We start from the raw sequence: 11,607 nt of genomic DNA, 5'->3' as shown, positions 1-11,607 counted from the left end.
ATATATTAGATTTTAACTAGTGCACAGTTGCATTTTGCTAATTTGAAAAGGGTCATTCTTGGCAATTCACAAAAATCACAATTCATGTGTAGTCCTGAAGGCGACGTAGTGGAAGGGGGACATTTTAAAATGTGAACCCCATTGAAGAATTTTTGTGGAATTTGCCCCTCACTTAAGACATACTAGGTAGCAGTTCTCTCTCTCTCGCGCCCTCTCTCCATGGTGACTCTAGTGAGACAAAAGACGGCAAAAAAGCTGTAACTTATTGCAAGCAATTGCATACCCAAGACAAATCTAGAGTGTTAGCCTTTGCATGAGTTACAAATTTGCAGCACCTCAGTTTAATTATTTATTTATGTACAAAATAATTACCCTTGAATAATTGTTATTGCTTCATCTCTCTCTCTCTCTCTCTCTCTCTCTCTCTCTCTGTCAGTCAGACTCTGCTCATAGTGTTGAAACAGGAACAATTCATTCCACAAACTCCTCTCTCTCTCATGGGCTAAAAAGTGAAAGCCGACCCTTCTATGAATCATGGCAAGCCATTAAAACCCACCACCAATTGTCCCAGGTAACCTTTTTTTCCGTCTCTTCTTTCTGAAGATTCAACTTTTGTGGGTTTCCTGTGTTTGTTGGCGTTTCATTTTTTTATTGGGTTTTTTATGACTTTACTTTTTGGAATTTCTTGTGTGTATCTTTTTGTTGGAATGAGAGTGAAAGAGTAGTTCTTTTCTTGATTCACTTGGTGGGTGTTCCCATTTTTTTGTTTTTTCTTTCCAGCTTCCTAAAAAGATTCTGAATTGATATTGTTGAGTTGGGATTTTATTGTATCAAAGATTTGGTTTGTCTGGAGATCTATAGCAGTACTGCCAATATTGTTGGTGGGGGTGAAAGCAGACATGTTGCATGCTGATCCAAGCCGTTCGTATTCATGGTGGTGGGATAGCCATATCAGCCCTAAGAATTCTAAATGGCTTCAGGAAAATCTCACAGGTAAAGAATCTTAAAATAAAAAAAAATCAATTGTTATAGTCTGAGGCCATGTGTTTTGATAGAATTTGTATGCAAAACTCTTGAATTGGTCATACCAAATTGAGGATGGTGGTCTTGTTATAGTTAATTAATCATGATCTTTTTGGTAGTTCAGGCGTCTTTTTTTTGGTATGAAGAGACGGATGTCTCCGAATTTCATTTTTTTGTATGTGATGAAACAACTGAAGCTTTTGCAGGGAGTATTGTAGGAAGTAGGAGCTGATACAAGTGACAATTTTGATGTGTCTTGGGTTCTGCTTATTGTTGTTTTCTTTTGATTTCTGGAACGGTTCCGCGGGATCTCTTTGCTTTAGCCCTAAGTTAAGTTGTTTACTGGTTTTCCAACTGCAGATAAATTTCCTTACCTAAAGATGTACTGAATTGGTGCTTCATTTTTGTGTGTAATTTGGCTTTCTTAGAGCACTGTTGTCTGTTATCTGAGTGCTGTATCAGCAAATTCAGCACCATCTATAGAACCAACCTTTTTCTTGAGAATTGGCTCAATATGCAGAGATTTTTTTTAGGGAACATGGACATTTGTATCACTTGTATGGAAGACTTTGATATTTTCTCTCTAGCCTATAGTTGTATTTCTACAACTAATTTGGTCTATGATACCCCAGTTGATTTTGTTGGGTTTTGTCAGACCAGCTTATTTTAGTCGACAATAAGAGGGACTTCTAATTAAGCATGCATAAGTCACTGACACAAATCCTGAAAAAACATTGGCAATGTCAATAAGAGCATTCAAGAAGAAAATGTTTGCAATGTTAAATGAGCATAAGTAAATGAACTCTCCCATCACAAATTTCCATCATGGTCATTCTTCTGTAGAACTTGATGTTGTCAGACCTCTGACGTGATAAGCTCTAAAGATTTTAAGGTAGGAAGATTTTGAAGATTATTGAAACACAGACAGAGACAAGAAATAGGGAACAATGCACCTTCACAAGGAATAGGCAAAGAGCTCAGAGGTCCCTTGAGTCGATGCAACCCCAAATTCTTCAGGTTGGCTAGGCAAGCAGTTCTTAAGGGCTGAGAGAAGCAATCAGCAAGCTTAGGCTGTCTTTCCAAGTCCTAGTACAAGCTTTCCAAGTTTCCAATGAAGTCAATTCATCAGATCGATACTCAATCCAAGATCTGATTTCTGTTGAGTCAAATGGCATTGTTGGTTCCAAGTAGATATACGTGTGGTTGTACTATGCTTGATAAGATTTGAATTACATTTGTACTCAAGAGGGAAACATGAGATCATTTCGTGAAAGTACACCGTTTCTACCTTATTAATTCATGCAGTATAATACAGTGAACATGAATTCAAATCATCACATACACCAAATGACACTCAAGCTTATTATACTCAGTATACATGAGAAAAAGTATTACCTGTATATCAGTCCTAATGATGCCTCCATTGTTACACATAGTAGGGAAGTGAGCATTTTCCTAAAAATAAGCTTGCAAATGAGTCCTGAACCAATTGGATGGTAAGTAGAATATAGTATCAATTTTGAAGGAAGAAATGAATGGTGAATCATAATATCCTTGTTTCAATAACATACAGAACAACCTCCCAGGGAAGCAGGCCCATTAAGTGACCCGGTTCTCTGTGAGGGTTCCTTCGTCATCAAAAATAAAATACAGAACAATCACGAAGTGGCCGGGGCCAGGTTATCCCATCTAATTTAAGAAAAAAAAAGTGCAGCACGATTTCCAACTCAGCCCTATATAAGCAAGCAAGTTAAAGACCTCATCCATTTGGTTATCTCAAATATAAAAATGGATATGACCCCCTATAAGGTTCCTCCTTAGAATGCAATTCAATAGGGTCCATAGAGACCGGGCGTCCATAGGATTCCGAGTTATTGGATCAATCAAAAGTTCAATTTATACCTGGAATACTGATTTTCAAGTGGAATCCACTACAGAGTGGGAGGAGGTAGTGGAAACTATTTCTACGATATCTCACATTGGCACTCGTCTACAATCCAACATGCACTGCCAACTGGTTGTGACTAATCACTCAACTCTACATTATATGCTTCATGACACTGCTTATGGTGACGAAAAGTGTTATACATTAGGAACTTGGAAGAACCGTGGCAGAACCCACTTTTCACTGGAAGAAGTAAAGCCAAGTTTGCCAGTAATATGTGATGTCTATGGTTGACAGTTTTCTATTTTGTACACAAATAAAAATAAAACAAAGTAAGTTGCATTTAAACAAATGATTCATGGATTGCATTTGAACAGATGGTTCTTCTATCTTCATATTCTCCTATATTTTTCAAACTTTAGCTTATAAGAATTGACATCTGCTCCATCAAGAATGTTGCAAATAGTTTTGGCATCATCTAGCATCATGCCCGGACTAACTTACAGGTCCATAGGCTTCTTGTATCTTTGATCATATTCTTATATGAAGTAAGTAGTTTCCATTGAGTCTGTAGTATTTACAGTTAAATGCATTACATATGAATTCTGTACCTTCTCTTGGTTCTCCAAATTTTGTTCATGCTCACATTATATTCTTTTCTTTTGCATACAAATTATTTGCTACCCCCTTCTTTTAATCATGTAACTGACTGAACGCTTCACTGACAGATATGGATGCAAAAGTCAAACAAATGATAAAGCTTATAGAAGAAGATGCAGATTCCTTTGCAAGAAGAGCAGAGATGTATTACAAAAAAAGGCCAGAGCTTATGAAACTGGTTGAGGAGTTCTACAGAGCATACCGTGCATTGGCAGAGAGATATGACCATGCTACTGGTGCGCTTCGGCAGGCTCATCGGACAATGGAGGAGGCATTTCCAAATCAAATCCCCACTTTGTCTGAAGATTCTCCTACAGGGTCCTCTGTTATGGATGTTGAACCTAATACACATGAAGTAACACATCCAAGAAGACCTTTATTTGATCCAGATGATCCACAAAAAGATTCTTCAGGAGCATCATCTCTCTTTCCAGTTGTCAAAGGGAATGGAGTTTTTTCAGAAGAAAATGATGCTGTAACTAGCAAAAAAGGGTTGAAACAGCTCAATGAGATGTTTCTACCCAATTCAACTTCAGATAGAAAGATCCCAGAATCTGGAGGAAGTATAGGAAATGCAAGATATGCAGATGGGAAGTTGAGAAGAGTTCTGACTTTTCAAGATGACGAAGAAAAGGGTTCTGAACTGAAAGTACAGAATGGTATGAGTTCTCACCAAAAGAATAAGGTAGAGGTACAAGATAGAGGGACTCAGTATGAAACTTCACATCTGGAGACAGGAGAAGTTGAGAACAACTTTAATAAAAGGGAAGCAGAAGTTCTTGATCTGCAAATGGCACTTGCTAAATTGCAAGAGGAAAAGAAAGCTGCTATGGTTCAGAGTCAAAAGTCTCTGGAACAGTATCAGAACTCCTTGCAGAGAATATCTGATTTGGAGACTCAAGTTTCTCTTGTACATGAAGAAATCCGAAGGCTTAATGAGGAGATATTTAAGGGTATTGTGAAATTTAAGAATGCCGAAGAGCGTGCTATTTTGTTAGAGAGAACAAATCAATCTCTGCAGTCAGAGATGGATAATCTGGTACAAAAGTTTATTCTGCAACAAGAAGAGCTTAAAAGAGAGCATAATGAGCTGGAGCAAATGAGGATCTGCATACAAGAAGAGCATTTGCAATCAATGAGCCGTGAAACAGCTCTTCAATCTCTCCGACAACTGCACGCTCAATTACAGGAACAGCATGGATTTCTAATGTTGGAAATGCAGCGTAGAATGCATCTCTTTAGGGATATGGAGCACAGGAATCAAGTTTTGGAGGATGAAATTGTTAGGCTGAAAGAAGAAAACAACACCCTGAATACTCAAAACATGTCCTCTGCAATGTCAATAAAGAATCTACAAGATGAGTTCTGTGGCTTGAAGGAGATCACAGAGAAACTCCAAGAAGAAGTTGAACTTCGTATCAACCAGAGGAATGCTCTACAGCAAGAACTTTACTGCCTGAAAGAGGAAAGAAATGACTTGGACAGGAGATATACGGCTATAATAGGGCAATTAGAGTCAGTGGGGTGGGATTCAGAATGTCTTCAGTCATCTATTAAAGACTTACAAGATGAAAACATTCTTCTGAAGGAGAGTTGCAACAAGAAAGATGAAGAAAAAACGGTTATGTGTCGGAGTCTGAAAAATATGGAGAAAGTCTTAGAAATGAACATTTTATTGGAAAAATCACTGTCAGACAAGAACAATGATCTGAAAGATATGAGAGAAAAATTGAAGAATTTGGAAGAGTCCTATCATTCTCTCATGGAAGATAAATTAGTCCTTGCCAAAGAGAAGAACAATCTGGCTACCAAAGTTGATAATATGATGCAAATTCAGCAAATATTGGAGGCACAGAATGCAGAGGCTGTAAGGAAATGTTTGGGCCTGGTAAAGGACAAAGAATTAATATGTAATCATCTTGATGAGCTCCAAACATGCTTGAACTTAGAAAGAGAAGAACATGAGAGTATCGTTCAGTCTAGCAGTACCCAACTGAATAATTTGGAAAACAGGATAAATTTTCTGCTAGAGGAAAGTGAACGCAGAAAGGCCAAACTACAAGAAGAAGATCATATCATTGGAGCTCAAATTGAAACCAGTGTGGCATATTGTGTTGTTCTTGATATGTGCAGAATGAATAGAAATATGTCCATCGAATGCCAGACATATCATGAGGTCTCATCAAATGCTAACAGACTAGTCTCTGAATTGAAACAGAAGAGTCTGGAACAACAGATGCAATTAGAATCCACTCTGGACAGTAATTCTTTGACTGTAGAACAAAATATAAAGCTTAGATCAGGTGTAGAGAAGTTGGTAGGGTTACTTAATATAGATCTTGATCATGGCTACCCTGAAAAAGTTGGTGCTGAAGTAATTTTTCAGAACATTCAGACCAGAGTTGAGGCCATGACTGCACTACTTATGACTACCCAACATGAAAATGAACAGATGCTTCTTGAGAGCATAGTACTTGCTACTTTACTAGCGCAGCTGGGACTGGAACTGTCTGGTTTGTTTTTGAAAAAGAAGGCACTTGAAATGGAGATTATGGCACAAGCAGAGGAATTAATGGCTTTGCGAAGTGAAAAACATGAGATTGAAGAACTTAATGAGCTATTGAGACAGAAGGTGCTTTCATTGGAATACAGGGAAAAAGTACTTGAGACAGAAATGGGCACTGCTCATAGACAATTGTCCGATTCTCAAGAGTTGAATAGGTCATTGGAAAATGAAAATCAGAAGTTGTATGAAGAGAACATGTATTTTGCAAAAGATCTCATCAATTTGAAAGGACAGAAGCATGTGTTAGAAGAGGAAAACAACACTATCCTGAGTGAGGCCTTGTCACTGGGCAATCTTGCTTTGATTTTTGAGAGATTTAGCACTGAAAAGACCATGGAGATAAGAAGGCTTAGTGGAGCTTTAAATTACATCAGTGGTATTAATTACACACTCGAGGAGGAGGCGAGAATGATGATTGAAAAGCTGAAAACATTAGAGATGGAAAATTCACATTTCAAATCATCATTGGAAGAGTACAAAAGCTGTTCAATGTCTCTGCAGAATGAGGTTGATACATTCAGGAATGCATGTGAACAGTTGAATCAGCAGATTGAACTTGGACAGGAGTTGCTGAAAGAGAAAGAATTCAAGCTGTCTGAAGCGGAGGAGAAACTAAGAAAAATGCAAAGCAAGCAAGAAGAGACTACAAGAGAAATTGAGCATGTCAAGAAGGAATCTTGTGAGGTTATGGCAATGAAAGAGGCATTGGAGAAAGATATGATGGAATTATCCATTGACAGTGCCAATAAATCCAATAAAATTGACCGCATGCATGAAGAGGAGGAGATGTTAAAGTTGGAGTTGGATAGTTTATTTAAGAAAATTGATGATCTCACATTTCAAGAGGATCATCTGAAGATTGAGCTGAAAGAAAACATGGATGAGATTGAGCTCTTGCATAGTGGCTGTGCAGCATTATATTATGACCTTCAAGCCTCTGTCATCCATGTTGTGGTACTCGAGCAAAAAGTTTATGAATTGATTGGTGCATGCAAAAGTCTCAAAGAACACATACAAGCGCAGGCAAAGAAGTTTCTAGATGAAAATGCTTCCAAGAGCGCAGAGATTTATGAACTGAAGAGGAAAAATGCTTTACTGGAAGAAGAAAATGAAAACATGAAACTTGAATCTATTGGATGTTTGTCCCTCATATCATCTCTAAAGGAAAGCATAATAGCTCTTGAAGATCGCTGCTTAGTTCTGATGAAGATTCAGCCAAGCACTCCAGAGGTATTCTTCATTCTGTGCATCTATTAAGATTCTTCATCTGAGCCTGGCTAGGTCCTCAATCAGTTGTCTTCACTCAATTGGTGTTAGCTATAACTTGGTTGATATGTGCTCATTCAAGACCAAAAAAGTATAAATTTGTGCATTGACCTGGGTTTGTTGAACTTGAATTGCCTTTGACCATATTTTAAAAAAAAATTATTTCCTTGGCTTAAGTCTTGCAGGCTCACTAAGCAGACTCGATCTTGAGATTTCTCGGTCTAATTTTTCCTTTAACTTGCTTTTTGGATAGTTAAGAACTGCAATCTTGAACCTGACAATAGCTAGCTGATTTGTTCGTAGGATTGCTAACAGTTGGTAGGTGCAAGGCATTGCATTGATGGTGGACCCACAGACCTAAATTTGATTTTTTTAATCCTTTCAGGACGCTGGATCAAGTTACTATAATTATACAAGCAAAGTTCGTGAACCAAGTGAGGACAAAGGTGGTGATGAGCCAGATGGGCTACAAGAGCTGCACAAATTGCATGCTAAAATTCAAGCGATTGATATGTCTGTCAGAGTATTTGAAGACGTAAAAAGTGAATATCATGAAATTAAGCTGATAAAAGAGGCATTGGAGAAGGAGCTGAGTATTTTCACGGAGGAGGTAGTCAACAAAGACAATGATATGAAGAGTATTCATCAAGAGAAGGAGAAATTAGAACTGGAATCTGATGAACTGCTGAAAGAGATTGGTGAATGCCAATTCCGAGAAGAGTATCTGAAGTCTGAACTAAGATCAAGCTTAGAGGATATTGAGCTGTGTCAGACAAGCTTGGAAACATTGTATCATGATCTTCAGAGCTGTGCCATCCATGAAACAGTGATTGAGCAAAAGTGGCATGAGCTGGTTGGAGCATGTGAGAGTCTTGAAATAAAGTCTCAACATCAGGCCAAAAAGTTTCTTGATGACATTGCTTCCCGAAATGTAGAAGTTGATGAATTGAAGCGGAAAATCACAAAGGTAGAAGGATTAAATGAAGAAATGAGTGCCAGATCCAATGAAAATTTATCCATTGTATCATCTATGAAAGAAAGAATGTGTTCACTTGAAGATCAATGTTTAGTGGCATTGGAGACTCTCGCAACTGGAGTTCATAAACCAAGTGTATGTTTTTCTCCTTTAGTATTATATGAACATAGAATTGAAATTATGCCAAAATTTTTAGTCTTTCTTAATGAATTTGCTAATTATTAAGGTCCATGGTCATACTCATCAGTGAGTAAACCATACAGATATCCAGAACAATTTTATGATATATTGGGAGGAGAAAAAAAGAGTTGTAGCATTTCATCTCTGGACCCAATAATGTAACTCTTTAATGTTGTGGTTTTAGTTCAAACCAAGGCAAAAAGAATTGAAAATGAATATTAAAGTTAGACACTAAAATGGTAACTATGATTTGATGCTTTTGACAAAAATTATGAATGACTTTTCAGGATGCTGGCTCATCTGATCAGTCGGGTATCAAAAACATGGATCCTGAATCTGCTTTGGAGTGTGCTGGAACAGAGAAAGAGGTTCTAGAGCTGCAAGAACTGCTGATTAAGTTTAAGACAGTTGAAAAATTGGTGATAGAACTAAGTCATCTTGGGCAGCTAATTAAAGAAAAGAATGAACTCAGCAACCGTTTGATACAACAGAAAAATGGAGTGGGGATCCATAAAGCCAAGAATGTTCTGATAACCAAAGACATTCAACTGGACCATGTTTATGATTCATCTTCATTCTATGGAAGTGTTTCTGATTCATTTGGAAAGGAAAGTAGAGAGAATGTTGAACCAGATGAGAAGATACTGGAATTGTGGGAAGCTGCTGAAAGGCACTGCAGTCGTGAACCCGAGATCCTTGCACCAATGAAATCTCAATCGCCAGATGCTGATTCCAGCCACAAATTTCCAACAAAGAAAGTGAGTAAGAACAATGATAATGGGTTTTGTGAATTTCAGGTTGAGAGAGAGGTTGCAGTTGACAAGATGGAGGTGTCTTCTGAAATTGAGAAGAAAAAGAGGGTCAGAGAAGTGCTCACATCTGAAACTCATCGCTTGATGGATCTGCAAAACAGTGTACAAGGGTTGAATAAAAGATTTGACACACTCATGAAGAATGACCATCCAAATGTACTTGAAATTAACAATGAGAAAGAGCGGTTGGGAAAAGCAGAGTCAGTGATCCTGCAGTTGGTTGAAGTCAATCATGAAATGCTGAAAAATAATCGGGACAGTCGTATTGAATCCTCTGGAAGAGTAATAGGAGAACCAGAAGGATTCACGGGGAGAAGGTTCGAAGATGTGCCGGATGTTCATAGACCATATGTGCAAGAGGCAGCTAGAAGGATGGAAAAGATTGAGCAGTTAAAGTTGGAATTACAAAAAATTGAGTTCATGTTGAGGAAGTTTGAGAATGTAGAAATTAGAAAAAACCGTGCAGCAGTTGAAAAACGGGAAAGAGTTCCTCTGAGGGACTATCTTAACGGTGGAAAAGGAAACCAACGGCAAAAAAAGACTCCATTTTGTTGTGCGAGACCTTCAACAAAGGCTGACTGAGATTCAACCTTTTTTGCCAAAGATTCTGCTGTTGGTTGTTGTTGTGGCAGGTAATAGATTATCAAGATAAAGAAAGTCCCGATTCTCATGAATGCAATATTTTGACATTTTTCATAGTATTATTGCATTTACGCAGAGCCTTTTTTTGCCCCTTGGTTGCTGAGGATAATTCCAGGGTCTCTTAGTTCAGTTTAGCACGATTTCATTTCTTTAGATTAAAGCTTGTATATAACATGCTGGAACCAAGCTATATAAAACTGCTTGCATCAGCATGTTTGTTTTATATATTTGGTGAATTCATAAGGATCAGCAAAGCTGTTGCTTTATATTTGTTTTATATAGATTTGGTGCATGGGGCTGCTGTTGCTTTATCACGGTTGGGGCACGGAAGGCTGGGTGGTCATGTCCTCAACCCAGAGTTTTTCCTCTCGGGGAGGTGGGCCCATTAAATGACCCAGGTCTCAGTGAGGGTTCCTTCCTCATAAAAAAAGAAGATAAGGATCAGCAAAGCAATGTGTTGCATGTGATTTTACAGTTAAATAAGTTACTAGGCTTCTGAACCTTAGGTTTTTAATCCATCTTACGTGTTGTCAAAATCGTGGTTAAGGGGGAATAATGTTTCTTGGACTCCCAAGTTTTGAAGGAGTGCTGTAATGGTAGCCCTTGTCTACCTCTTCTGACTGCAACTCTCTCTCTCTCTCTCTCTCTCTCTCTCTCTCTCTATATATATATATATATATATATATATATATATATATATATATATATATATATATACACTGACCTGCTAACTAGGGTCTTGACTTATTGACTTGTGTTTATTCATTTTTTTAGCTATAATCTCTGCAAGGTAGTGACCAAATTGACATCTCTTAAGTGTATACACTCAAGGCGTTAGTAGATAATTGTTGTTTTGATCGGTTACTCTTCATATTTTTTGTGCATCAGAAAACATCGACATATATGATGTCCTTATAATCTTGTTTGTAGGACTAGTTCGAGTGAGATGAGACGTCCAAAAAGTGTGATAGTGAATGCAAATGACTATTGGAACACATGATATTAGGTAGTTATTACTTTGTGATAGTTAAACCTTTTATGGCCTTTAAAAGAGCACAAATTGGATGACAGAAGCCAGACTGGTATTCAAAATATATATTTCAAGAACCCATCGTGTAGAATATATTGTTGTGCTTGGCGAGCTTCCCTAAGGGAGTGTTTGATACGCAGGACACCCATGGGTGGGGACAGACCAGTCTCTGTCTGGGCATTGTCCTGTGTTTGATATGTGGGGACAAGGAGGTCCCAGAGGAGACTGTTTTGTTCCTTCACTTTGTGTTTCAGGGAATGCAACTTGCATTCTGGACAAATTCCATCTGGCTTGTCCAGCACATTAAGGGTATCTAAAAGGAGAAATTTGCATTGAGTGCAGCATTGAGGTTGAAATTCAATTATAATATTTTACTGATATAGTAGTCCCTTTCCATTAGGGTGTGTTTGAATCGCGGATGCTCCATTCTCCACTGTTCTGTGTGTGTGTGTGGGTGTGTGTGTGTGTGTGTGTGTGGGGGGGGGGGGGGGGGTTGGCACGGAACATCAGTGGATGTCAAATAACCATCCACGGAATGCACCAATATTGTGTTCCGCGCTTGGTGCA

At 38.1% G+C, this 11,607-nt stretch overlaps 1 protein-coding gene across 2 annotated transcripts; it reads left to right on the top strand.

The window, feature by feature from the left end:
* Positions 1–249: 249 nt before the first annotated feature.
* Positions 250–10,291, top strand: LOC149831679 (protein NETWORKED 1D-like). Of its 2 annotated transcripts, none has more exons than XM_090014058.1 (5): positions 250–571; positions 837–993; positions 3,637–7,364; positions 7,786–8,511; positions 8,844–10,291. In XM_090014058.1, the coding sequence occupies exons 2-5, from the start codon at positions 900–902 to the stop codon at positions 9,948–9,950; spliced, it is 5,655 nt and encodes a 1,884-aa protein (XP_089870184.1). In that variant the 5' UTR covers positions 250–571; positions 837–899; the 3' UTR covers positions 9,951–10,291. The 2 variants fall into 2 exon arrangements, with proteins under 2 accessions (XP_089870184.1, XP_089870183.1); XM_090014057.1 differs by having other exon boundaries at positions 781–993.
* Positions 10,292–11,607: the final 1,316 nt, after the last annotated feature.

Source organism: Nuphar pumila, chromosome 7 (genome assembly GCF_984573655.1).
Source record: "Nuphar pumila chromosome 7, dmNupPumi1.hap1.1, whole genome shotgun sequence".
In the NCBI taxonomy this organism is placed as follows: domain Eukaryota; kingdom Viridiplantae; phylum Streptophyta; class Magnoliopsida; order Nymphaeales; family Nymphaeaceae; genus Nuphar; species Nuphar pumila.
This window is presented reverse-complemented; position numbering and strand designations above follow the sequence as displayed.